This window comes from Mesoplodon mirus (assembly GCF_964341445.2).
Source record: "Mesoplodon mirus genome assembly, chromosome: 6".
Taxonomy (NCBI): domain Eukaryota; kingdom Metazoa; phylum Chordata; class Mammalia; order Artiodactyla; family Ziphiidae; genus Mesoplodon; species Mesoplodon mirus.
In genome coordinates, this window is record NC_138982.1 from 146,313,673 (window position 1) to 146,338,295 (window position 24,623).

Sequence of the window (24,623 nt, forward strand, 5' to 3'; positions counted from 1 at the left end):
GGAGCCCTTGGACAGGCCTCACAGGCATGCCGTCCGGGCACCTGGACCAGCACTGTCTCCCGAGCACTGTTGCCAGGGAGCTCGTGCCAGGTGTGGATGGTTGGTCATGGGAAGCGTCTTCAGTGCACCTGTGCCCACGTCCTCGCAGCTCCGGGTGCCTCTGAGGACAGGGAAGTGGGCTTACAGAGCAGGGCCACCCCTCCCCTTGTGCAGTGAACGCAGAGGCTCCCTCCCTCTGTGGGCTTCCGCCATGGTGACGGCTACGTGCTGGTCACTGTCTGGACCACGGGCAGGAACTGGGGTTCCCTGAGTCTCTGAGGGGCCATCCTGGGCCCTGCAGGGAGAGGGGGAGGGCCGGCGCTCAGCCATCCCTCCAGGTGTGGGGGGTTTGGGGACTTGCCGGCTTGCAGGGCCTGGAGACCCCCATTTCCAGGAGAAAATGGCTCTGGAGGGGCCTAGAGCTTCTTCATGTCCGTGACGGAGTCTCTGGTGACTCCTTAACTTCCCTGAAGTGCGTAAACATCTCTTTTTACGACCAAACGCATGTAAACCTGACAGCTTTGCCGGCGCTCACGGGCCACACGTGTCGCTGAATAACAGAGCTGCTTCCCACTCTCATCCCAGGGCGCACCCCTGGAACCCAGGCTGCCCGAGGCTCCTCCAGTCACTTCTCCACCCTTGGCCGGAGTGGGCAGCCAGGAAGATTTCAGAACTGAGGAAATTGAGGAGGAGACCACGGTGTCTTCATTAGGAGGTAAAGCTTTGCTGGGGTGGTGTGAGTGTCTGTCAGTGGGGTGTGCGTGTGCATTCAGTGTGTGCGCCCAGCGCGTGTCTGTCCTTGTGGCAGAGGAGGGGCTCCCGTCCGTCACACGCACGCCCCGCTGGGGAGGGCCCATGCATGCCCCGCCCCCTCGCTGCCCCGGTGGCGGGTCCTCAGCTGCTCCGTGGACGTGGTCTCTCCTGTGTTTTGTTTCTCACTTTCTGCTGCTCCTGAGGGATTTGTGGGACCGTCCCAAGGGTGCTGCTACTTCCCAGCCTGGGGACAGCGGGGTCAGCGGAGGATGTGAGAGCTGATTTTCAGGGAAGAGGTGCAAAGGTGCCTCTGCTCAGGCCCTCTGCGAAGTAGGGCAGCATTTGGGGGCTCAGGGGCTCCCCCCACGCCCGGCCCAGAGGGTGCACAGGCTCGGACGCCCGGGCCACCCTGGGAAGTGGACCGTGTCTTCGTGCACAGCTGCCCGTGGCCGTGTGCAGGTGCCCACGAAGGTTGCTGCTTGCCACAGGGCCCATGTCTCCCTTCAGTTGCTATTCCTGCATCTTCTTTAATAAAACTCTGTTCCAGTCTCACGCCCGATTTCTAACAGGCCGTTTGTTTTCCTGTTGTCGAATTCTGAGGGTTTTTATCCTCTGTACACGACTCCTTTGTCACATATCCTCTCCGTCTGCGGCTTATCTTTGCGTTTTGTTAATAGTGAGTTAGAAGAGCACACGGTTTTAACTTGGATGAAATTATCAGTTTGTTCTTTGTGGGTCTCGGTGTTGGTGTCACGTCTGAGAAGCCGGCCCAGTCTTAGGTTTTCACTCGGGCCTGCGATCCACAGGACGTGGTTCTCGTATGTGGTTCCCGCACGTTTGTTGGAAGGAGGGTGCTTCGCCTCTGCGTTGCCCTGGGCCTTGGCTGAGAACAGCTGTGCGCATGTGCCAGTCTGTCTGGACTCTCCTCCATTCCGGACCCTGTCTCACCGTCTTCACAGCTGTTGCACACGGTCCTGATCGCTTGGCTTTATGATAAGCCTGGGCTCAGGTGGTGTGCGGCCTCCAGCCTTGCTCTTCCTTTACGGAGCTGCTTTGGTGTTCTGTGTGCTTCGAGGCTCGTGTGAATTTTCGATCCGTGTGTCAGTTTCTCCGAGAAGGGCTGCCAGGGCTTTGACGCTGCAGGTCAGCGTGGGGACAGGCCTGGGCGTCCAGTTAATGTTGAGTCTTCCGACCCCGGACTCAGGATCTGTCTCCTTTGGCTTATTTAGGCCTTTGCTTTCTCTGAGCGACATTTTTGCGGTTTTAAATGTCTCTGAGGCAGGAATTTTAATTTTGTCTTCAATCATGCTAACACAGGAAGAGGCCTGGGAGGTGTCCTCCCAGGCCAGCGTGGGGCAGGATGGGGTGCCCTCCGGTGGCTGACTTGTGACTTGGCAGGTCTGTGGGGGTGGGATGGGGTTGGCTGAGGCGACAGTGCCCCCAGCAGGCACCGGCCGGCTCGCGTACTGAGCAGGGCAAGCCCAGGGGTGGCTGCAGGTGGACATGGGGGGTTGTGGCGCCGAATTCTTCTGGAAATGGGCACGGACGTCCACCAGAGCTGTGCGACCCTGGAAACTGAGGTCCTGTCCGGCCCCCAAGCTCAGCGCCCGGCACTGTCAGAGTGAGATCAGGACCTCGCAAGGGCACAGGCCCCTCAGGAAGCGGGACGTTGGAAGCGGCTTGAATCCCGTTTTGTAATTGACTCAGTGGTGCTGATGCTATTGGATGAAAGCTTTGGGGGAACAGTATCAAAGTCCACCCCCAGATTCCTGTCCATCACAAAGGGGAGGCGCCATCTTGCACCCAGTGGAGGGAAAACCCGCAGGCGGGGGCGGGGGGACGCGCAGGATGATGTGTCGGGCCAGGCGTCCGTGCCACAGGCACTCGTCTCTGTGCTGTTTTGTTGCTTCCCCAACGCTGTGGGAACTGTCCTTAGCTTGGGCTGAGGCTGGCTTTGGCCGGATTTGGCAGGTGGACCGACCCTCCACGGGTCCTGGAACCGCCACCATCACCATCCCCCAAAAGGAAGCCACAGGGGTGTGGTTGGGCGCAAGGGGAGACTTGGGTTAGGTCACCACACAGAACAACACTGCACTTCCCACGTGTGAGCTGGGTTCTCGGAGGCCCTCGCTCCCAGGCGCTGCCGCCTGGCACTCAGGGGGGAAGGGTCGCGAGGATGCCGCAGACCCTCAGACGGTTCATCGGGAGGAGAAATGGGAGTGCAGGGGACGGAGCTGGAGCCGGGGCTCGGGGCCCGGCCAGGACTGAGCGCCAGGCGGGGGCAGCCTGTGCTGGGGACGGAGCTGGGGGACGGAGCTGGAGCCTGGGCTCGGGGCCCAGCCAGGACTGAGCGCCAGGCGGGGGCAGCCTGTGCAGGGGACGGAGCTGGAGCCGGGGCTCGGGGCCCGGCCAGGACTGAGCGCCAGGCGGGGGCAGCCTGGGGACGGTCTGATGGCCACCTCTGCCTCCTACAGCTCAGACCCTCCCCAGCTTGAGCACAGTCGCCACGTGGGACGGGAGCGAGTGGAGCCCTGGGGGCAGCCTGAAAGAGGTGAGGTCGCCACGGGGACCCCAGAGCAGGCGGAGCCCCTGCTCTGCTCACTGGGGACCCTGGCAGAGTTCTGGGGCTCCCGGCCGTCCTCTGTGCCCCCCTGTACCCGTGGGCGCCAGCAGCACCGGGTGTCCGCGGCTGGGGATGCTCCCCAGCCAGAGCACAAGGGCGGGTGTAGGGGACGCCGGGCAGGCAGACCTCTGTTGTTGCTGGCACTACCATGCCGGCCCCGTGTGCGTCCACAAGCATGTCCCCTTGCCTGTCCCCTGCGCCTGTCTTGTCTGTGTCCCCCTGCTGTGTGATCCGGGCCCAGCCCAGGACGCAGGCGAGCGTATGTGCCCCCGCCCCAGCCTGTACCCTCTCCTCTTCGTCCCCAGCGAGGCCTGAAGGGGCAGAAAGGAGAACCAGGCGCCCAGGGTCCCCCCGGCCCGGTCGGTCCCCAGGGTCCTGCAGGCTCCGCCGTGCAGAGTCCCGATGCACAGCCTGTTCCCGGGCCACAGGGACCCCCGGGGCCCCCGGGGAAGGACGGCGCCCCCGGAAGGGATGGCGAGCCCGTGAGTACTGTCTCCGCTTTGTCCAGCCGGGGGTGGGGGCTTGGCCAGAGGGGAGAGGGCAGCAGGGTCCTGGGGCTCCAGACGGCCGATTCCTTCCCTGGGTGCAGCGGGAGGGTGGCCGGCGGGCAGGCAGAGCCAGCCCAGGGCCGCGGGCGGGGACGCGGCCACAGGGCCCTGGACGGAAGGTTCTCCAGCCCCGTGCAGAGAGCCACCCTCTCGTGGGAGCAGAGGGCTGGGGGGACAGGGGTCCGTTTCCACGTTCAGCTCGGGGGGGGGGTCAGGTGTGATTTTCTGTCACTGATGGTTTCTCTCCCACTTTCCAGGGTGATCCTGGCGAAGACGGGAAACCTGTAAGTTGCCTTTTCTTTCAGAACCTGTGTTATCTGTGACGTTTGCATGAGTCCCCAGGCTCCCTCTCTTCCCCACCCAGTGGGGTTACCCAGTGACTGTTTTTAAGCTCAACAAACGGAAGAGATTTCAAAATGAAGCCATTTTCAAAATGCAACTTTTGTTAAGAAAATATAAGTCTAACGGTTGATAGAGAAATATAAGGTTATGCGTGTGTATTGAGACGTTTAGGCTACCAGGAAACAAAGAAAACGAAAGAAGTAAAAGTAAAGCTTCCAGATTCTTAGAGGTGAGAGAGAAACAGCCTGAAGTCGGGGGTGGGCAGTGGAGCGGGGACACAGCACGTAGAGAAGGAGAGAGACGCTTGCAGGAGACACCACGGGGGCTTCCCTGGTGGCGCAGTGGTTGAGAGTCCGCCTGCCGATGCAGGGGACACGGGTTCGTGCCCCGGTCCGGGAAGATCCCACATGCCGCCGAGCGACTGGGCCCGTGAGCCATGGCCGCTGAGCCTGCGCGTCCGGAGCCTGTGCTCCGCAGCGGGAGAGGCCACAACAGTGAGAGGCCCGCGTACCGCAAAAAAAAAAAAAAAAAAGGAGAAACCACAGGCTCGTCAGCCATCACGGTGGATAAGACAGCTTCTGTCTTAAGACAGTTTGGATTTTTAAAAATCAACAAATGCTATTCGTTGATAATAACAGAATAAAATGACACAAGAAGGTTCAAATAAAGATTTGTGAAACGACAGACCCACAAATGGTGACGGGAAGGCAGGGAGGGAGGCTCTCAGGACTGAGCGGAGACCTGGCGGACGCCCGGGGGGACATCAGGAAGGTCGGCGGGGGCGTTTCATGTGGACTCAGCCTGTCCTTCATCGGCCTCTTTGCGCTTGAGGACCAAGCTTGGCTCGGTCGTTGCGGGAGCCTCTGCAGAGCGGGGTGCGTGTGTGTGCACGTGTGGGATCCAGGGTCCGGTGACTGGATTCGCCAGCTCCTGGATCGGGGTGCGCTGGGGCCTCGAGCCGGACGCGCCCTGCGTGCAGACGCTCAAACACATAGGGGGCCGTTTCAGCCGCGCGGCCTCCACCCATTCACACAGGCAGCACCCACGGAGGCACTCCTGTCCTCAGTGTCCCCGCAGCACACGCCAGCCAGCACACACACGGCGGGCAGGTGCCACCGTCTGGCCTGGTGTCCCCAGGACACCGAGGTCACCTCTGCGGGCTGCTGCTCCTGGTGGCGGCCTCGCATCTCTGAGGTTGGCGGTGCCCCGCTGCGGCCCCCATGACAGCCCCATCTCCGTAGGCACAGAGCCGTGTGTCGGTGGTGGCTTGGCCGGTGACGGGCACAGGGCCTTCTCCTGACCGAGCCTCCTGGCTTCTGTCTTCCAGGGGGACACCGGGCCGCAGGGCTTCCCAGGAACCCCGGGAGACGTGGGCCCCAAGGGCGAGAAGGTGAGAGGTAACCGGCCGGGCGTGGGGCGGGCGCGACCCGAGGTGGGGCTGTGAACCCTGGTGTGACAGGGGTCTTCTGTTCCCAGGGGGATCCTGGGGTCGGGCCGAGGGGACCCCCAGGACCCCAAGGGCCTCCGGGGCCACCCGGGCCCTCCTTCAGACATGACAGGCTGGTGAGTCCTCCCTCTTCCACCCCGGTCCCAGCAAAGGGGCCTCTGGTCGTGCTCGGCTTCCGATGCCGCACTGCTCGGGTCCGGAACCGGCCTCCCGGGGGCGTGTGCAGGCCCCGGGCACTTGGCCCCTGCGCTGCCTCGGGTGTTTTCATTGGGGGTCGGGGGGCTCGAGGCCACTGTGACAGTCCTGCACGGTTAGCTCCAAGGGCCGGTGCTCGGGGCGGGGGGACCTCGGGGCAGGGGTGTGGCCTCGCCGGCTGACCGCAGGTGGGCCGTCTGGGCTTCTGGTGACTCGGCCTCTCCCCTCAGACCTTCATCGACATGGAGGGATCTGGGTTTGGTGGCGACCTGGAGAGCCTCCGCGTGAGTGACCCTTGGCCGGGGTGGCCGCTGCCCTGACGTCCCCAAGCACCAGCGGAGCCCGTTGGGCGGTGACGAGGCCTGGCAGGGTGGGGGGCAGTGGGCCTCCTTCGGCCAGTGCTGCATGCAGTGACGGTTCTGTGTTTTCCGTGTCCAGGGCCCTCGAGGCTTCCCCGGCCCCCCTGGGCCCCCTGGCGTCCCAGGCCTGCCCGGAGAACCAGGCCGCTTCGGGATGAACAGCTCGGACGTCCCTGGACCCGCAGGCCTTCCCGGAGTGCCTGGGCGGGATGGGCCCCCCGGGCTTCCTGGGACCCCGGTAAGGCCCGCCTCCTCTCACCTGCCTGTGTCCGCATCTGGGTCGGGGGGACAGTGAGCGTGGGGCCTTCCTCCATCTGGGTGAAAGCCTCCCTCACCACCTCCATCCTCCCCCCAAAAACCTTTTGGGGGGCCACCCATCTTTGGGCCCCCCAGGGTGGGAGGGACCTCTGTGGGTAGCCCCGTGGTTCTGGCTGCCGAGCCGCTGGTGCCCACATGACAGCTGCTCACCTCCCTGCCCTTGCAGAGGCCGTCTGGGGGTGACTCATGGGACGGGGTTGGCCCTGATGCCTGGAGGATGGGAGGCTGAGAGGGGCCCACGTTTGGCCCTGCGGGCCCCGCTCCTGGCACTGGGGACACTGCACCGTGGCCTGGCAGGTGCCTGGAGGTGTCGCTGTTGAGATTGGGTCCCAGGAACCAGGGATGTGCACCTGGTTTTCACCCAGAAACGTGCTCGGGACACAGAGTCCGTGGGCCACGCGGTTTCCTGCTGAAGGCGTGATGACCCTTTACTGAGAGTCCACGGCCAGTCACCAGCCCCAGCCTCTGCACGCAAGGCCACGCCCTCCCCGCGGGGCTGGTGGCCCTTCTCATCCTCCCTAATTTGATTGGCGACTCAAATTAAACTAAAAAGGGGGAAGAAAGAAATACAAACCCGAACAGAGCTGTCCGACGCCCTTGACCGTGCACGTGGGTGGGTCTCCCGTGAGCTGTGGGACTCTGGGCCGTGTCCCGGGAGTGTTTCGGGTGCCGGATGCGCAGATGGGCTTCTGCTAACCCAAATCATTCTCTATCTGGCCTCACACTCTGCTCTTCTCTCCCCAGGGACCCCCAGGTCCTCCAGGAAAAGATGGACAGCCAGGACAGGCCGGCCAGAAAGGCAGCCTTGTAAGTCACTCCCCCTGGCCTCCAGGGCGGACCTGACCTAGCAACGTGGCGTGTGGGTACTTGGGTGGTGTGGCCCCGGGTCAACAGAGGAGAAATGCCACAGGGCAGGGCGGTGACGGCTTTAGCCCAACAGGGAGCCGCCGTCTTCTCGGTCCGACAGCCGGGGAACCCTGGGCCTCCCACGCTGGCTCAAAACCGGCCGCTGGGGCTCCTGTAAAAATCCAGGACTTCACTACATAGTGCTGTTTCTCTATGATGACAATTGGCCTAATGGTTTTGAAGAATATCGACCCTTTACTTGATTTGGACATTTTATTTCTAGTTTCCATTTTGGTTGCATTGATAATGGAGAAACTTTCAAGGCTGCACAAACCTGTAACCGGGGCCCGTGGTTTCCATGTGGTTTTTCGGGGATGGACCACGGGAGATGCCCACACAGTCGTCTGGAGATAATACTTCCCTGTGATCTTCCAGCAAGAACCTGGCTGTTTTGGGCCCAGCAGAGGAGGCCAGTTTTAAGGGAACCGTTTGTGCTCCGAGCTTGCTGCTTTACAGCCATTGAGCTAGAAGGACTCTCCGCCTGGTTCCAGGGGTGGCGGGGGGCGAGGGTTGCTGCTTAGCAAGGTCAGCCCCGCCCCCTCCACGGCTGAGCCTCCCAGGAGCCTCCATCCCCATCTGAAACGGGTGATGGCGGGAACAGCCAGGGGTGCACCAGGGCCAAGAGGAGACACTTGGAGTTTTAGAAATAGTTGGTACAAGGGGAAAACTTGGCCTCATGGGTCGGGATAAAGCAGGTGAGACGCTGTCTGCTCTCTCTTGCTGCCTGCACCCTGGTCCGATCTGGAAGTAACTGTTCTCTCCTCCCTCAGGGCGAGGCGGGCGCCCCAGGACCCAAGGTACAGACAAAGCCCCAGTGCCGCTGCTCTTTCTGGACGAATGGGCCCGCCGGCCAAGGGGGTGGGGGTGAGGGCATGGCGGCCGGGAGATCGAGCTCCCGGGCACTGATCGTGGGGTCCGGCCAGGAACCGCGTTTGTCCTGCAAGACCGTTTCCACTCAAGTTCTGGTTCAGATGTGCTCGGAGTCAGGCAGCCCTGGGGTCCCGGGGGCTGCAGCGGGGGAGTGGCTGCTGGCAGTCGGGTGCTGCTGGGGCCCCAGGGTGGTCCGAGTGGGTCCCTAGCACCGTCACACAGGCCTGGTCCTGGGGACGCCGCCCCAGCTCCTCCATGAGCCATACCGGCAGCCCTCCCAGGAGGGAGAGCCCGTCACTGGGGAGGCCGCCGTGGTGGTGCAGCTCCAGACTCGTCCACCGGGAAAACCCATGGGGAGGAGGGGGAGGATGACAGTGGGACTGGAGGGGCCTGGAGGGAGGGACGAGATTCAGAGTAGAGACTTGGGTGTGTAAACGCGCACACACACAACACGTGCATGCACACACGGCCATGGGCTTCAGGGATAAACGGGGAAAGCTGGTGAGATTTACCAGCTGGGGTCTGAGGGAAAAGGCTACAGCGGGGGGTGAAATTCAGCAAAGGTGAGGCCAGACTCCACTTGTAGTTGGAGATCCTGGACACCAGAGTTAGATGCTCAGCTACCAAGGCCCCTCAGACCTGAGAGACGGGTCTCAAGTATCTTGACTGAGATGCCTGGGCTGGCTCCAGTCACAGACGCGCTCATGGTTCCCTCATCCCTGTGGCAATGGGGTCCTGGGCCCCCTGCCCTGCTTTCGCCAGTGGAGTCTTCCCCCCTCCGGGAAGGAGTGTCTCCGGCCCCCGCCTGGGGGTCTTGCTCGGTGGTTTCGTGTTAGGTGGATGAAGTCTGGCGAGGCCAGAAGAAAGAGGTGCTGTGGGGTTTGCGTAGCTGCTGGCTGGTTGCTCGCCCCCCGGCTCTTCAGGTGTAAAACGCTCGTGAGGAGACACTGGTGTGCTGGCAGTGCGGTGGCGCCTGGGGTTTAGGGACGCCCGAGGGCTGAGGGTGATGACCTTCTCTCCCACCTGTGCAGGGAAGCAAGGGAGACCCCGGCCCCATGGGCACGCCTGGGGAGCACGGCCTGGCAGGACGCCCCGGACCAGCAGGACCACCAGGGCCCCCGGGCCCCCCCGGGCCCCCAGGCCCAGGACTCGCTGCGGGGTTTGTGAGTACCCGCTGCTCCTGGCCCCCAGAAAGCCCGGCTCTGCGGCCCCAGGTGCCCTCGGGCACCCACACTGACCGGCACTGCCGGGCAGCAGCCAGACTGGTGCCACCCCTGCCTGGGCTCCTCCTGGCTGGTGACAGAGTCCCCACATGTGAGCGCTGAATGGGGGGCGTTGGTAGCCCCGCATGTCCGCCCTGCCGTCCCCATGACCCACCCAGCAGGGGCCCTGCAACTGGCAACCCCACCCTCAGAATCCACCCGCTCGGGCGTTTGGGTCCTGCCCAGCCTGGGGCAGGTCTCTTCCTATGAGAAGACACGCAGACCCTGGCATCCCTGTGTGTTCTCCTCCAGGACGACATGGAAGGCTCCGGGGGCCCCTTCTGGTCGACAGCCCGAGGTGCCAATGGGCCGCAGGTACTGCAACAGAGCTGGGCTTGGTCAGCTTGGGGGCGGGGCCGCCTGGGGGGGTCTGGGGGAGCGTCCCTGGGACTGGCCTCCAGTGGGCCCAGGAGCAGCCCTGCAGAGCCAGCGAGCCACCTGCCTCCAGGACGCTGTCCACCTTGGGGCCACTGGTCTCCAGGGTGGGGAATGCCACTGGTGGTGGAGCTGAATGACCACGGGGCAGGATGGGCCCCAAAGACAGGTCTTCCTGGGAAATACTAGTCCAGTTCTCTTTATGGCCCTAACTTTGGGGAAGTTACACAGTTTTGACCTGAGCAGAACTTTAGTTAAAGAAAAATGGGGACGCTTTTCCTGTGAAAAATGGATGGATTCCTATGAAATCTCACCTTGTTGTGCCATCGACATGCACTGGTCAGGATTAGGTCCAGCTGGCGCTCCTGGCGTCCAGAGGTAACCGAGCTTAGACCGGACGGACGCACGAGGGGCCATCCCGGGGGCAGGATGCCTGGGACAGGCAGGGAGAGGGTTCCCTCCCCCAGGAGCCCGCGGGGCCGACACAGACCCCACTGGGGGTCCTTAGGGGACCTCGAACCAGTGTCCAGCTCGGCCCCTGGAGTCTCAGCCCAGCGAGAGGGTGGTGGGATGGGCCTCCTGTCCTGAGCACCACTGATGAGGATTTTCACTTGGGCAGAAGCTAACTCTGGTGACATAGAGCGGTTTTGCCCCTTGAAGTTGAGTGCCTTCCCCTTTATGCGTTAGAAGGGCTTAGTTTGGGGCAGTAGCTGTCGGCTGCCTGGGCATCAGGTGAGATCGGAGCCAAGGGGACAGGGCGAGGTCGCGGGGCAGGGTCCCCTCCTCTAGGTCCGAGGACACAGCTCCCATGACGCTTGACCCCTGGAGGGGTCTGTGGGCTGTTTCGTGGCCTCAGGGTGATGGAGACCCTCGGGTGGGGTTAAACCAGCCAGTGCCCTGGGGAGGCCAAAAGGCAGCATCCCATCCGTTCAAATGCATTTGTTTCTAGTTAATAAAATGCAGGTTTCTGTGTGTTGGGGTGACTTGCTCATGCCCTCCCCATGGCCAGTTTGTGTGCCATCTGTGGGACACCAGGTGGTGCCGAGGACAGGCCACCTCTGGTGGGGTTTTGGGGTGTGCGGGCCCCTGCTGACACAAATGCCCTTTTCTTCCGTTTTTTATAAGAGGGACTAGTTTTCTTGGGGGGAAAGGCTGTCCCCCGAGGGGCAGGAGCAGCACCGACCCGGCCCTCTTCCTTCTCTGCCCCCCACAGGGACCGCCTGGCCTGCCTGGAGTCAAGGTCAGTGAGAGATTTGTTAGCCCGGGGGTGCCCGCCGCTCACCCCCTCCCCGCCATGAGCTACTGCTCAGTGGCCCCGAGTTCCTCGTGGGAAATTTGCAAAACACAGAAAAGCCTAACGGGGAGACGGTCCCCAGAGCTCGGGTTCAGGGGGTGGCGCCGTCTCATCTTTCTAACCCTGTGAGTCGAGATCTCTGGCTCCACACGTGCCAGGTGTGTGCGGACTTGGGGAGAGCGAGGGGCTCAGGGAAGGAGCCCCCAGCCCGGGGGGCAGTGGCTGGCGCCCGGCAGAACCTGGGTGTTTCTCTCGCTGCCGCTGGCCCCGCCTCCCTGCTTGGCCCTGCCCCCTCCCCGCCCCTGGGGGACAGCAGCTCCCACCCGTCCCGGGAGGGGGGGCGGGGGGCGAGGGCAGGAGCAGCCCCACCCTGCTCCTCCGGCACCCATGCGGTCCGGGAGTGCAGGGTTCCCCCGCGGGCCAGCTGTGCCACCCAGTCTCTTAGAGCGTTCTGCTGTGATTTGCAAACCTTTGAGACAGTTGGAAAGATGGCTTTTTTAGAAGGACATACTTCTTAGCTTTCTTGAAACGTTCAAGGTGAAGTCACCTGAGTGCTCCTGCTTCTGCGGGAAATGGTGGCCTGGCCTCCAGAACAGTCCAGGCCGTGTGCGATCAGCGCGTGGGTGGGTGCAGGGCCCGGGGCCCTCAGCTCTGAGCTGCGGGGTGTGGCGTGGGGACCACTTGGTTACCTGAGGAGGGGTGGGCGCTGCCTGGGGGCTGGGCCAGCGCTCGCGGCCCCACAGAACCCTTTGTCCATTTTAGGGGGATCCTGGAGTCATGGGGCCACCAGGGACCAAGGTAAGAACAGTACCTGGGGTTCAGGAAATCCACAGTCGTTAGCAGCCCTGGTCTGGGGTGCAGGGTGGGGTCCCCAGGCTGAGACCAGGAGCTTGGCTGGTCCCCATTGCCTGGGGCCTCAGTAAACGGGTGAGTCCATGCCAGGCCCAGCATCCTTCTCCCGCTGTCCCCCTGTCCCCCCGGGTCCCCCCAGGTTTGCCCGTAGGACAGCTTTCCTCCCATCCCCGCTCCGCAGCAGAATCCTCTGAGCCCTGCCCCCTCCTCTGCCCCACGGCGCTCCCCAGGGGGCCGAGCAGGTTGAAGCTCCCTCAACCTGGTCAACAGACCAGGTTGAATCGGGTGTGAGCTGGTGGCCAGCGGAAACCCCCGCCTGGCCAGCTCCGGGTCACTGTGGCCCCCAGGTGCCACGGCTGACGCACGTGCTCTCCTTATGTCCACTGCAGGGAGAGGCTGGAGCAGACGGAGCTCCTGGGTTCCCCGGCCTTCCTGGCAGGGAGGGTGTATCCGGACTCCAGGTGAGTGGCCACCCAGGGCTGCTGCGGCTGACACCCCCCAAGTAGCCACACCTGGGTGAGAGCTGGCGCCCAGTGTGTATCTTAGGGCCCCACAGGACCCGGAGACCCCAGCTCCGTGGGACGTGAGTCAGCGGTCCAGGCTGCCTTAGGGGGTTTCCTGCGTGGCTGGCCCCCCCACCCTCCAGGCCCCATTTGGTCAGTGCAGGGAAACTCCACATCTTAACTCAGGGCCAGTCCCGGTGGCCTGGGGTCTCCAGGAAGCGGGGCTTGTGTGCTGTTTATGATGAATGATTTCCTTCCTGTCTCCACAGGGACCAAAAGGAGAAAAAGGGCCCCAGGGAGAGAAAGTGAGTTTGCGGGAGTTGGTGGGTGTCCGTGGACGGGTGGCAGGTGCACGGCAGGGCCAGGGATGCTGCTCTGTGCCCCGTGCCCGCCCCCGTGGTGCAGAGACTTGGGGGGTATCCGGGCTCAGAGCCTGCCCTGCCTGGGGTGGGGGCTTGTGGGCCAGTGTGCTCAGCCCTCAGGCATCTCCTCACACCCCGTGGGCACCGGAAGCCCCTCCAAGTCCGGGCTGGGCTGCAGTTCAACCCCCAGGGGAAACTCTCTTCCAGGGCAACCCAGGGAAGGACGGAGTGGGGCAGCCAGGCCTCCCGGGACCCCCCGGACCCCCAGGGCCTGTCGTCTACGTGTCGGAGCAGGACGTAAGAACCCTGCCTGGGTGGACACGTGCTCTGCCCCAGGTCCCCAGCCGTCCCCCTGTAGGGCGACCTCCAGCGACACCGGGGTCCCCGTCTGTTGGTGCCATGGGGTTTCTTGGCATCGAAGCTGGCCCTTCCAGAGCTGCCCTTTGGTCATGCTGTTTGCCCGCATGTCACCCACTCTAGCTGTGACAGGCCCCCTCCGGCCCCCGTGCACAGCAGCCAGGGAAGTGGGGGGCACTGCCCCCTGGTCCCAGGGTCCCAGGCCGGTTCTGTGGTGCGGGAGCGGATTCCCGGGGCTGCTTCATTTCTCGTCTCAGGGACCTTGAGGCCAAAGCCAGGAAGATGTCTTTCACGTTGACTTTCTGGTGTTCTTTGTGGGTCTGTGTGGGTAATGCCATGGGGGTTGAGTGTTCACGGTAAACGTGGTCCTTTTCCTTCCTTCTCCGGGACACTGGCTCTGCTGACTCGTGGACAGAGAGCACTGGCGAGCGTGCCGGGCCCCGAGGTACATGCGGCCCCGGGACGGGCTGGGCGCCGGGCACCTCCCCGCGGCAGGTCCTGACCGGCGCTGTCTCTCTCTCCACAGGGCCGGGTGGGGCTCGCAGGCCTCCCCGTGAGTACCTCCCCAGCGGGCGCGGGGCCTCTGCTTCACAGGCAGGGGGCCGGGTGGGCCCCCGTGAGTCCGAGGAACCGGAGCCGGAGACCCCATCCGGACAGGGGTGTCGGGCGGGCATCTAGGGTGAGGCGGGGGCTCACGGCCCTAAGGCAGGGGCCTTCCGGGCAGCACTCTGTGTCTCCTGCAGGGACCAGCTGGGTCGAAGGGAGATCTGGGCTCCAGAGGCCAGCAGGGCCTCCCGGGACCCAAGGTGAGGGGCCGTCCAGGGTCACCGGGTGACCGCTCATGGGGAGGGGGGCCGTGCCTGGGAACTTGGGGCGGACTCCCCTCTGGTCTTTTCCCTGGACCTGCCAGAGGCCCCGCTCACGGCTCCATGTCCTGGGCTGTGGCGTCGGTGCCGAGGGCAGTTCACTGCAGGGCTGGGGGGGCGCGAGGCCTGCTCTTGCCCGAGCCGGCCTCCCTTACCCACCCCCCTGTTCCAGGGCGAGAAGGGTGAGCCGGGCATGGTCTTCAGCCCTGACGGCAGAGCGCTGACCTCCGCCCAGAAAGGAGCCAAGGTGAGGGGGTGTCTGGGCCCAGCTTGCACCCTCTGTCCTGCCTGGCCGGGGCAGTGGGGCTTGGGGGCCGTGGAGACGGCACAGAGGGGTTTGTCCTCCTGAGAGGGCCAGCTCCTGCCCGTACATGGGAGTCTCTGCTGATTGGGCTCTGGAAGCTTCCGCAGCCTGGGCCCCTCACCTGTCCGTCTGTTCCTCTCCCACCACCCTGGTGGGAGGGTCCTCGGGGCCCCTCAGAGCCTGCGCCTCGGATCAGCCTCAGCCTGACTGGCCCCTCGTTCTCCTCTGCCCGTCAGCGGAGCCCACACTGCAGAGGAGCGGGGGGCTCTTGGAGGCCCCAGCCTGGGCCTCTCCTGTGGGAGCTGCACCCCTGTGGTGCCTGACTGGCCCTCTGGGGGCTGCCGCTGGGGGCAGGGATCCTGGCCTTCCTTCCTCAGGAGGGGGCCAAGCATGGCTGGGCTCGGGAATGGGCTCCACGGGGGCCTGTGCCCTGGGTCCCCTGCCCCCCTAGCAGGGGACCCCCAGCCCTGGGGAGAGCTGGGTCTGGATCAGGAGGCTGCTGGGGACAGGCTTGCAGGGGTTCCCCAAAGGCCCCCAGGATTGTCGGGGAATGGGCCGAGGGACCGCGGGGCAGAGAGAACTCTGCCGGCCCCGCTGTGTGTCACAGCTGAGGTCGGGGCCCACAGACCCCTCCAGCCCGGGCGCTGTGGGGCCGACCCTCTGGGTCTCAGGGCCCCCAGGGTGGGCCCCGGGACACAAACCCCAGTCCAGAGCTTTCTCCCTGTTGCTGTTTCCTTTTCTTCCTGGGTGTTGTCAGTGCCTCGGGCGCCGCCAGGGGCATCCAGATGGACACAGGGACCCTTCGGGGGCTGCTCACTGTGGGGCGTGACCTACGGCCACCTAACGGTACCTTCTGGTTTTCTGTTCAGGGTGAGCCTGGCTTCCGAGGACCCCCGGTGAGTAGACCCAGGCTTTCCCACAGTGCACATGCGCGTGCTGCGGAGAGCACCGTCTCCTGCCTGGCTGCTGGGCAGGCGTGGCAGCCGAGCTTCTATCCCAGCTGCGCCTCTAAATGCGGGGGCAGGCGTCGGGAGGGAGACCACGGGGCAGCGGGCCGGTCACGGCTCACCTAAAACCTGGCTTCCCCCACAGGGTCCCTACGGGCGGCCCGGGCACAAGGGCGAAATTGGCTTCCCTGGACGGCCGGTGAGTCCCTGGGTCTCGTGCCGGGTGTGGACAGCAGCCCAGGCCCACGTGGACGATGGGCCTGGAGGGGAGTGGGCTGCAGTCTCTCCGCTGTCCTCCACCTGGGGACCCCCCGCCAGAGCGTGGCTCTCTCCAGCCCCGCTCGCGGGCAGCTTGGGCCGCAGAGGGACGGGCACCCCGAGGAGGCCCTGGGTGGGGACAGGAGCAGCTGGACCAGCCCTCACGGCTGCCACCCACTGTGCTCTGCCCCAGGGGCGCCCCGGGATGAACGGACTGAAAGGGGAGAAGGGGGAGCCGGGAGATGCCAGCGTGGGATTCAGCGCGAGGGTGAGTGTCTTGCGGGGCAGGCGGGGGTAGGAGGCCCGGCCACAGTGGCTCGGGTCCCAGAGCTCACCTGTGGGAGGCTTCTGAGCAGCCTCGTGGCCCTCGGACACGCAGACCCCCATGCACACAAACACGTGTGTGCACACACACGCCAAGGCCACCGGACAGTGCCCCGGCGTGGTTTTCTCGGAAGGGCCTGTAGGCCGCGTGGGCCCTGGGGTGGGCGCCTCTGGCCCGTGGGGCTCTGGCTCGGCCGCCGTCACGCTGCAGTGACTGCCGCCTCGGGGGCTGAAGGCTCGGTGAAGTCCCCGGGTGAGGCCCTGTCATCGCCTCTACCTGAAACGGTGCCATCGAGAGGCAGGACTCGCCTCTGACCCCGCTGGGCACCCAGTGGGCCCGCCAGCTGCACCCGGTGCCTTTTCTCCTGGACCCCCTCCGACCCGGCCTGGCCGAGCGACGCGGGGTCCTGAGGGTAGTGGCTCAGGCTGCGGCTCTCCCGGTGTTTCCGTCACCGCGTGTCTTCATTCGGGCTCCCTCCTCCTTGCAGTGGTTTCATGAAATCTCAGAACACGAGGCAGCGTCTTGCAGAGTTCTGAGATGGAGGTGGACTGGGCCACTTCCGTCGAGCAGGACTGGGGGCTCTCAAATCCCCCCTGCGGTTTTGAGTTGTAGAGGCGGAGCGCCAGCCGCTGTGCGCGCGCCCTGGTCAGGGCGTCCAGCGCGTCCGGCTTCTTTGTGGGCCTGAGCTTGCGCCTCTGTTCTGCTGCCAGCCCTCTCTCCTTGGCCGCAGGGTAGGGGCGAAGGTGCCCAGGGGCCTGAGAGCAGGTGCCCGTGAGGTCCCAGGTCCCTGCCCCCAGGCACCTTCATCACTCAGGCCAGCCCTTTGGCGAGTGAGCCGTTGCTTTCAGAACAGGCTCTTCTGACACTACCTGAATCGGCCGTTTGTCCTTTTTCTGCGAGTGGGTGAATGAACGGAGCCGACCTTCACCCAGCTGGCAGTTAGTAACCACACGAGCCGCGTCCGAGGTCGTGTCCAGCGCAGACAGCCGCCCGCACGGCTCCCGTGGGAGTATTTGGGCAGGACTCCGATCTGGGAACGGGAAGGGGATAGCTCTGCCCTCAGGGAGCCCACGACCACAGAGTAAACCGGAAGCATTCTCCATGTGATGTTTTCTGACTTCACCGTGATTCTCAGAATTGCTTCTACCCACATCTGCTGTCCTGGCTAGTGTCGATGTCCAGTGTTGACTGACCAGGCTTTCTCTCCCCCCCACGCAGGGTCCGCCTGGTCCACCTGGGCCCCCAGGGCCCCCGGGCTCTCCCGGGACTCCTGTCTATGACAGCAACGTAAGTCACCGCGACACCTGCTGTTCCCACTGCGTCCTCACACTTCCCTGCACTGGCTTCCTTTCCCCTCCACTGACCCGGGAGGGCTGAACCCCAGGCAGGGCAGCCAGAGCCACGGCCTCTGAGCCCCTGGTGGGGGGGCTTCTGGGAGGGGCGCAGTGGTGGGACCCAGGCCCACCTACCTTGTAGGCCACACCTGGTGGGCCGTTGGTTAGAAGACAAGCCCCCAGGGGAAGTGAGGTCGGGGGAGGGCTCTCTGGATCTGGGCTCCTGAGCACGAGCCCTGGGGTCCTGGGGGGTGAACACCCCCCACCTCACAAGGCTCAGTGACGTGAAGTGACCACGTGGGGCAGTCATGTCGTGACCGGGGCTCCCGACTCCAAATCCTGTGTCCTCTCCCTCCCCCTCCCTGCTTCCCTGTCTTGGGGGGCAGGGGTGCTTGGGGGTGTGGCCTCGCAGACCCTTGGGCAGGTGGTGGCCTCAATTTCCAGAGCGTCTCTCTCAACGGCCATCTTTGGCCTGTTCTTTGCAGGCGTTTGTGGAGTCTGGCCGCCCTGGAGCCCCGGGATTGCCAGGTGAGGGTCCTGGGGCCTCGGGGAGGGCAGGTCACCCCTCCAGCCACAGCTCAGAGCAGGGTGTGGGCATCCCTCACCGGGGTGCTGGATGATCCAGGCCCCCCAGTCCCGGTTGATCACGGCCCCCTTTGCTGGGCTCCTGGGTCCTCCCAGCACAGCCTTCCAGGCAGGCCAGCCGTGGATGGGAGTGAAGACCGAGCGGCCACCCACTGGCCATCCACTGTCCAGCTCCAGCTCCTCGTCCAAGCCTGCTGTTTGTTCGAGCCCCTCCCTGCAGGAGTGGTGTGGCCTCTGGGAGCAGAGGCTGCAGCCCCTGGGGCGCGACCACCGGGCACTTCCACCGGTCACGAGCTCTTGCTCTGACTGTCCCTGGGTTCACACGCTGCCCCCTCCCTGGTCCAGGTCTAGGGTTGGGCCATGCGTGGGCAGGAGGGCCTGTCCCAGGCGCCTTTGTCACATATTTAGTAACAGGCACTGGGGTCTCTGTCCCTCCAGGGCACCAGGGGCCTTCTGGACCGAAGGGTGACAAAGGAGAAGTGGGCCCACCCGGGCCACCAGGTGAGAGTGCTCTGGGGGCCTTGGGTTGTGTGTGGTCACCCGCCCACCCGGCTCCTGGAGGAAGGAAGCCCTCGGGGCTCAGGGGGCTCTGATGGGACGCCTGGTTGGCCCCGCGATCTTGGGGCAGGGCTGGGAGCTAAAAGGACAGGGGCCTGAGGTGGTGGCCAGGCAGGATGTCCCAGCCCCCCACTCGCTGAGGAGCAGGGCTGGGCCCCAGTGTGCACCTCCCAGGGGAGACCTGGCACCCCCAGTGCATCGCGGGGGCCTCATCGGCCCGGATCATCCAGGCGATGAACTCCCAGCACCTCGGTTGTCCCCTGGGATGGCGAGAATCCCCTGCTGAATCCTGCTTCTGCAGCTGATGAAGCAGGAAAACGTGTGATGCCGGGCGCAGGCCAGGCAGAAGCCAGGAGAGCTGGACCCCCGGGCACTGCCAGAGTCTGCGTAAGCTCGGGGTTCCCCTACGAGCTGCCAGAAGCAGAAGCAAACCCTCCCCTTGAGGAAGGTGAGCGCGTTGAGGTCCTGGGATTCCCAAGCGGGCAAGCAACCAGCCAGCAGTGACCGGAGTTTCCAGGCTTGGCCTTAACCAGGACGACAATGATGCCCAGACGTAGAGGAGAGGACATGGCAGCACAGAGCTGGGGCCCATGGGCGAGAGTCGGGTTTAATTCTGGGACTGAAAACCCGCAGCCTCTGGACATGAGGATTCCGTGCGACTTCGATGGGACACAGCTGAGGAGGGCAGAGGTCAGCCCGGAGTCTGGGTGACGCGCTGGGCAGTTGGACACGCCGAGGGAGGTCAGACGCGTGCGGGTGAGGACACGCGGGTGGGGCTGGGGCAGCAGAGCATTTGAAGGCGTCACGGCCGAGCTTCCAAACCAGGAAGGGTTCCAGGAGCTCTTCACGCGAAGGGTCAACACGAGCCACAAGCTGGTTCCTCACGGGGATGAGAGGAGCCAGAGACCATAAAGGGTCCCAAAGGTCGGAAGCAAGGAACCGCTCACCTAGAATTCTGCATCCGGTAAAGACAACCGTCTCCTACAGGAAGAGCAAGTGGGCAGCGAGGCCTCTCAGGACACGAGCCTCAGTGGGGACCGCGAGGGCCGCTGGGGAGAAGGAAGTGGTGCTGACGACACGGGGACGGAGGTAGAGCAGGAGGGCCGGCGAGACCACGCGTCCACGTCTGGCCGCGCCGCAGGGAGGTCGCGTCCCCGAGACCCCAGCCTGGCCCCGAGGAGGCCGAAACCTCGTGACATCAGACCCAAGCGAAGGACGTACCCGTCACCTCAGGGTCCAGCCAAGGACGGGAGGGAACGTGCCCCTGACAACCGAGCAGGAAGGAAGAGCAGCGTAGGAAAAACCCGACCCGAAGACGGCGGGAAAGGAGAGAAGAGGAACCCGGAACAGGCGGAGAAACAGGAAACGGGGAGTGAAGATCGATTAAACTCAGACCCGTTGGCGCGTGTGTCCAGTGAGCGGGTCCACTCTCCCGTATAAAGACGGACGTCGTCAACGCGACAGAAGCGGAGCTGTGCTGCTTACAAGAGGCCCAAGTGTAAGGACTTGAGAGCCGAGGGGGACGGGGGTGGCGGTCTGGTGAGAAGGGAGCCGTGTGTGTGTGCTCGTGAGAAATCACACAAGTGTATTTTAAAGCAGGAAATACTGCCAAAATTGTTTTTAAACTCCATAATGATAATGGGGTAAACCCGCCAGGAAAGTACAGCGATTCTAAATTTCTACACCAGTAACAACATAGCTTCAAGATATGAAAAGCAAAAATTGAGAGAACTAAAAGGGAAAACACACAAATCACTCAGTACAGGGGGAAATCTATAAGCGAGGGAAGCAGCAGACGAAAGACCGGGTCAGTTGGGAGGTGGAAGGTCTGAACAGCAAGTGACAACCTGGCCCCCAGTCCCAGCACCAACATGGGAGGCCACAGGCCCACGCCGGGCACACAGCAAGTCCCTCAGGCCTGTCTGCCCTCGAGGGAGCATCGAAGACACAACCGGGACGGGCCCACCGAGCAGGGCACCTGCGGGGAGGAGAGGCCACGGTGGGAACTGGAAACCCTGGAGCTGAAGGACAAGGATATGTCTGAGGGGCAAGGGTGCAGCCAGGGCCGGGTTTGGGATTCTCGGCCCTCACTCCATGGCCCGCGGTGGCAGTGGGGTCACCCTGCTCTGAGGAAGGACCCAGGACAGAAGCTCCAGGTCGTGAACATGAGCCGGGTGGCCTTGGGCAGGCGTGGGTTTCCCGGAGCAGCCGTGGCGGAGCCCAGATCTGGGGCTCCCCGAGGCCCATGGTTCACTCAGCTGGCATCACTTCACCCTGGGGGTCTGACCCCCACCCTTATCAGGTTTCCAGGGGAAAGGCCACAGGAGAAGGGTAAGCCAAGGTCGCTTTCCCACCCAGAAGGAGTGAGGGTCTTGTCAGCTCCTTGTCTACAAGGTCACAGCCTTAAGTAGCCTGTGCTTCAAGCATCCAGCCCAGGAAGTTAGAAAACAAATAGATTTAACTCCCAGAAAACAGATGGGAGATGCAGTGAATGGAAAAAAAAAATGTACATAACAGGAAGCATCAAGAAAGCAAAGAAGTCAGATGTTAATTCTTTGAAAAGACTAATAATACTCCCCTCGAGGGACTGATGAAGGAAAGAGACAGCAAGAGACACTGAAGATGGCATCCCCGTGCCCCGGAAAGAGCGGGCACCCTCCCTCCACCATCCGCAGTGGCGGGGCGGGGCCACGGGGGGTGGCCGGTCATTGCCGCCGGCGTGGAGCCCAGCCAGGGTGCGGGGGCAGGAAGAGAAACAAGTGCAGAGTGTGACTCTAGAAGAAATAAACCCGCTGTTCTCACAGAGGACGCCTTTGAGAATGTCAACAACCAAAGCAATGTGCAGATAAACCGTCAGAATTAATGAGTGAATTGACCAAAGTCACAGGGGCAGTTCACAAAAATCGATGGCCAGTCATAGACTAAATGAAATCTTTAAAAGGCACCATTTAGAAAAAGTTCAGGTTGGTTGCCAGAGGTGGGATGCAGGGTGGGGGGTGAAAGGGGTCGAAGGTACCAACGTCCAGTTACAGGACACAGCATCTGGGGGCACGCAGCTATAGCCAACACCCCTGCCCAGTGTACTTGAAGGTGCGAAGAGAGAAAAGCTCTCGTCACGAGGGAAAACCATGATTTTTCCTTTGCGTGTGTGTCTCTGTGAGGTGGTGGCTGTTAACTAAACGTCCCGTGGTGGTCATTTCGCAGCGAATGTTAAGCCCGTCGTTTGCGGTCCCCCTTGACTGTCTGCAGTGCTGTGTGTCAGTGATAAAAACTGCAGGGAAAAAGGCACCGTGAACAAAAAATATCAAGTGATTGGGAGTAAGTGTAACAAAACGTGCAGGGGTCTCTGCACAGAAATACAGGAATTAGCACAGAGGAAACTTAGGTAACTTCGGGGGCGGGGGGACGGGGGGACCAGGCGGGAAGACAGCACCTCACTGGACCCCCCAAACTCTCCCCCCTGTAGGGCAGTTCCCGTTGGACCTCCTCCACTTGGGCGCTGAGATGAAGGTGGGTGACCCCAGGTCCTCACACCGCCCCCCACACGGGGCCCCAGAGGGCACCCGGGACGCACACCCTTGGCTCTGTTTTTCGGGAATTCGGTTGACGCAGTGGGAAGCTGGGAGGCCGAGCCCTGTCCTGTCCGGCTGGCCAGGCCTGGGCCGCAGAAGCTTCACCGTGGGCTTCTGGGGGTCGGCGCCCGCCCCTCCCCACACGGCACCGGGAACGGGGCTGTCCCGACAAGCTTTTCCATCCACAGGGGGAGAAGGGCGACCAAGGGGCCGCAGGGCAGAAAGGAGAAAGGGGCGAGCCCGGGGGCGGCGGGTTCTTCAGCTCCAGTGTACCTGGCCCCCCCGGCCCGCCAGGCTACCCTGGGATTCCGGTGAGTCTGACCCCAGCCGCCTGTGGGTGCCACACACAGGCCCAGTCCCGTCCTGTGCCAGAGCTCGCGTCCCCGGGGTCCCTGGGGCCTGGAGCCAAGGGCAGGTCCACCCTGCAGCCTGGGCCCCGAGCGTCCCCCTCCCGGTTCCTTGCCCGATTGTGGGGCACCCACGTGGGGAGCTTGGTGGGTGCATAGTGGCTGCCCTCCCGGATTGGGCATCTGATCCTCCTTTCTCCTGCTGGCGCTGTTCTCCACCAAACTCCCTCAGGGAGACTTCTGTCCTGAAAGTGTCTGGGGGACCGTGGGCCCCAGCTGCCATCCGGGAGTGGAGGAGGGGTGGGGGCCCTCGGGGCTGCACCTCTGTGGGTGGATGTCCTCGTCTACGTCCCAGGGCCCCGTCCCAGTGGGGGACACACGGGGTGGGAAGGCTGGGTTTCCCAGGCCCCGCGTGGGCAGTGGGGGGACGGGGGCTTGGGGGCCGTGCTCCCTGCAGGGGCTCGTGGCAGATGCAGCCAGGACTTTCAAGCTTGCTTGTCCCCAGCCTGGGGACATAGGTGACAGCGCCCTGTGTTTTGTCTTCCACGCTAGGGGCCCAAGGGAGAGAGCATCCAGGGCCAGCCTGGCCCTCCTGGACCTCAGGGACCCCCTGGCATTGGCTACGAGGGACGCCAGGGGCCTCCTGGGCCCCCCGGACCTCCAGGGCCCCCGGGACCCCCATCCTTTCCTGGCCCTTACAGGCAGAGTAAGTTGGGTGGAGAGTGGGCCCTGGGCTCCAGCCTCATCCAGGAAGGGCCACTGTTCCCACCCCTGGCTTCTCTCTTGTAGCTATCAGTGTTCCTGGCCCCCCGGGCCCACCTGGGCCCCCAGGACCACCCGGATCCATGGGCACGTCCTCAGGGGTAAGCGCCACCCTGTTCCTGACCTGTCGGACCCTCACTGCCCGGCTACCCTTCCCTTTGGAGGCGTGTGGGTGGGTACCCCAGCGCCACGAGCCCTGAGACGAGGTTTCCAAAGCGGAAGTGGGGGACCCAGGTGTGGCTGGGGTCTGAGATGGGCCAGGGAGGAGGACGAAGGAGGGGCGTTGAGAAGGTCCCTGAGGGCGGGTCTGCTGTGCAGAGGCTGTGGTGGCCCAGGCACTCCGGGGTTGAGGTGTCCCCGTGGTGCTCATGGGGCCAGCCTGGCAAGGAGGCGGCCACGTAGGTCTTCAGACTGTCGCAGCCCCCAACCCTCCCCATGAGCCCAGAGGCCCTCTATGCGCAGGGGACCCCATTGGGCTGGCCTTCCAGCAGGTGAGGGTCTGGGCCACGTACCAGACCCTGCTGGACCAGGTGCCCGAAGTGCCGGAGGGCTGGCTCGTCTATGTGGCTGACAGAGAGGAGCTGTACGTCCGGGTCCGGAACGGGTTCCGGAAGGTTCTGGTGAGTTCTGGACAGGGCGATCCCTGCACGTGGTGGGGGGACTTCCCACTTCGCTTTTGGGGTGAAGGGTACAGAGAAGATGGGAGGCGGAGGACCCGCGTTGCAGGGGGCCCTGGCGCCTGGCGAGCAGTAGGGACCAGCCGGGCAGGGCCTGCGGGCGTGCTGCCAGCGGTCCTCCATCCTCACCCGCTTCCCTCCACTTCTCTCTTCTATTAGAAGCTGCTCTATGGCAGTTTTAGGTTCACAGAGAAGTGACTCTCAGTTTTTAAACTAACAGATATGCTTACTGTGTGCCGGGCACCAGGTGGGGGGCACTGGGACGCAGCCATGCCGGCCTTCCCCGGTGTGGGGGGCGGCCAGAGCGAGTGGCGCTGGCTGGGTCAGAGGTCCCGGGGTGACCCCCTGTTTTCTTCCAGCTGGAGGCCCGCACGCCCCTTCCCCGCAGGACGGTAAGGAGCATCCCTTCTTCCCACGACCACCTCGGGGGAACGGTGGGCAGGGGTGCAGCCTGGGTGGGGCCCCCTGCCGGGGATGGGGGTGCAAACCGTCCTCATCACCCTCCGTGAGGGGCTCCTCTGAGTCCTTGTCTGTCTGCCCTCGTCCAGAGGGCTGGGCACGGGGACAGACCCTTCAGGCTGTGGAGGGAGGAGGAAGGAGGGGGCAGGTGGGAGGGGGCCCGGGATATTCCAGTCTCCCTAAGTAGGGGTCGCGTCCCCCAGGCGGTGGCTCCTCTGAGTAGA

At 63.8% G+C, this 24,623-nt stretch overlaps 1 protein-coding gene across 4 annotated transcripts in view; it reads left to right on the forward strand.

Moving 5' to 3' along the window:
• Nucleotides 1–24,623, forward strand: part of COL18A1 (collagen type XVIII alpha 1 chain) — a 93,822-nt gene that overhangs the window by 65,792 nt on the left and 3,407 nt on the right. For 3 of the 4 annotated variants that reach the window (XM_082624967.1, XM_082624964.1, XM_082624965.1), the window contains 33 exons: nucleotides 625–754; nucleotides 3,267–3,343; nucleotides 3,721–3,897; nucleotides 4,221–4,247; nucleotides 5,633–5,695; nucleotides 5,782–5,868; nucleotides 6,178–6,231; nucleotides 6,386–6,544; nucleotides 7,369–7,431; nucleotides 8,301–8,327; nucleotides 9,432–9,563; nucleotides 9,915–9,977; nucleotides 11,251–11,277; nucleotides 12,094–12,129; nucleotides 12,573–12,644; nucleotides 12,956–12,991; nucleotides 13,256–13,345; nucleotides 13,821–13,850; nucleotides 13,932–13,958; nucleotides 14,149–14,211; nucleotides 14,444–14,518; nucleotides 15,445–15,471; nucleotides 15,668–15,721; nucleotides 15,974–16,048; nucleotides 17,324–17,392; nucleotides 17,925–17,967; nucleotides 18,463–18,525; nucleotides 22,049–22,092; nucleotides 22,343–22,465; nucleotides 23,054–23,207; nucleotides 23,291–23,364; nucleotides 23,752–23,883; nucleotides 24,300–24,332. In XM_082624967.1, the coding sequence (XP_082481093.1) occupies nucleotides 625–754; nucleotides 3,267–3,343; nucleotides 3,721–3,897; nucleotides 4,221–4,247; nucleotides 5,633–5,695; nucleotides 5,782–5,868; nucleotides 6,178–6,231; nucleotides 6,386–6,544; nucleotides 7,369–7,431; nucleotides 8,301–8,327; nucleotides 9,432–9,563; nucleotides 9,915–9,977; nucleotides 11,251–11,277; nucleotides 12,094–12,129; nucleotides 12,573–12,644; nucleotides 12,956–12,991; nucleotides 13,256–13,345; nucleotides 13,821–13,850; nucleotides 13,932–13,958; nucleotides 14,149–14,211; nucleotides 14,444–14,518; nucleotides 15,445–15,471; nucleotides 15,668–15,721; nucleotides 15,974–16,048; nucleotides 17,324–17,392; nucleotides 17,925–17,967; nucleotides 18,463–18,525; nucleotides 22,049–22,092; nucleotides 22,343–22,465; nucleotides 23,054–23,207; nucleotides 23,291–23,364; nucleotides 23,752–23,883; nucleotides 24,300–24,332 (2,406 nt within the window). The remainder of the gene's footprint in view (nucleotides 1–624; nucleotides 755–3,266; nucleotides 3,344–3,720; nucleotides 3,898–4,220; nucleotides 4,248–5,632; nucleotides 5,696–5,781; nucleotides 5,869–6,177; nucleotides 6,232–6,385; nucleotides 6,545–7,368; nucleotides 7,432–8,300; nucleotides 8,328–9,431; nucleotides 9,564–9,914; nucleotides 9,978–11,250; nucleotides 11,278–12,093; nucleotides 12,130–12,572; nucleotides 12,645–12,955; nucleotides 12,992–13,255; nucleotides 13,346–13,820; nucleotides 13,851–13,931; nucleotides 13,959–14,148; nucleotides 14,212–14,443; nucleotides 14,519–15,444; nucleotides 15,472–15,667; nucleotides 15,722–15,973; nucleotides 16,049–17,323; nucleotides 17,393–17,924; nucleotides 17,968–18,462; nucleotides 18,526–22,048; nucleotides 22,093–22,342; nucleotides 22,466–23,053; nucleotides 23,208–23,290; nucleotides 23,365–23,751; nucleotides 23,884–24,299; nucleotides 24,333–24,623) is intronic. The other variant, XM_082624966.1, reaches the window with a different exon arrangement.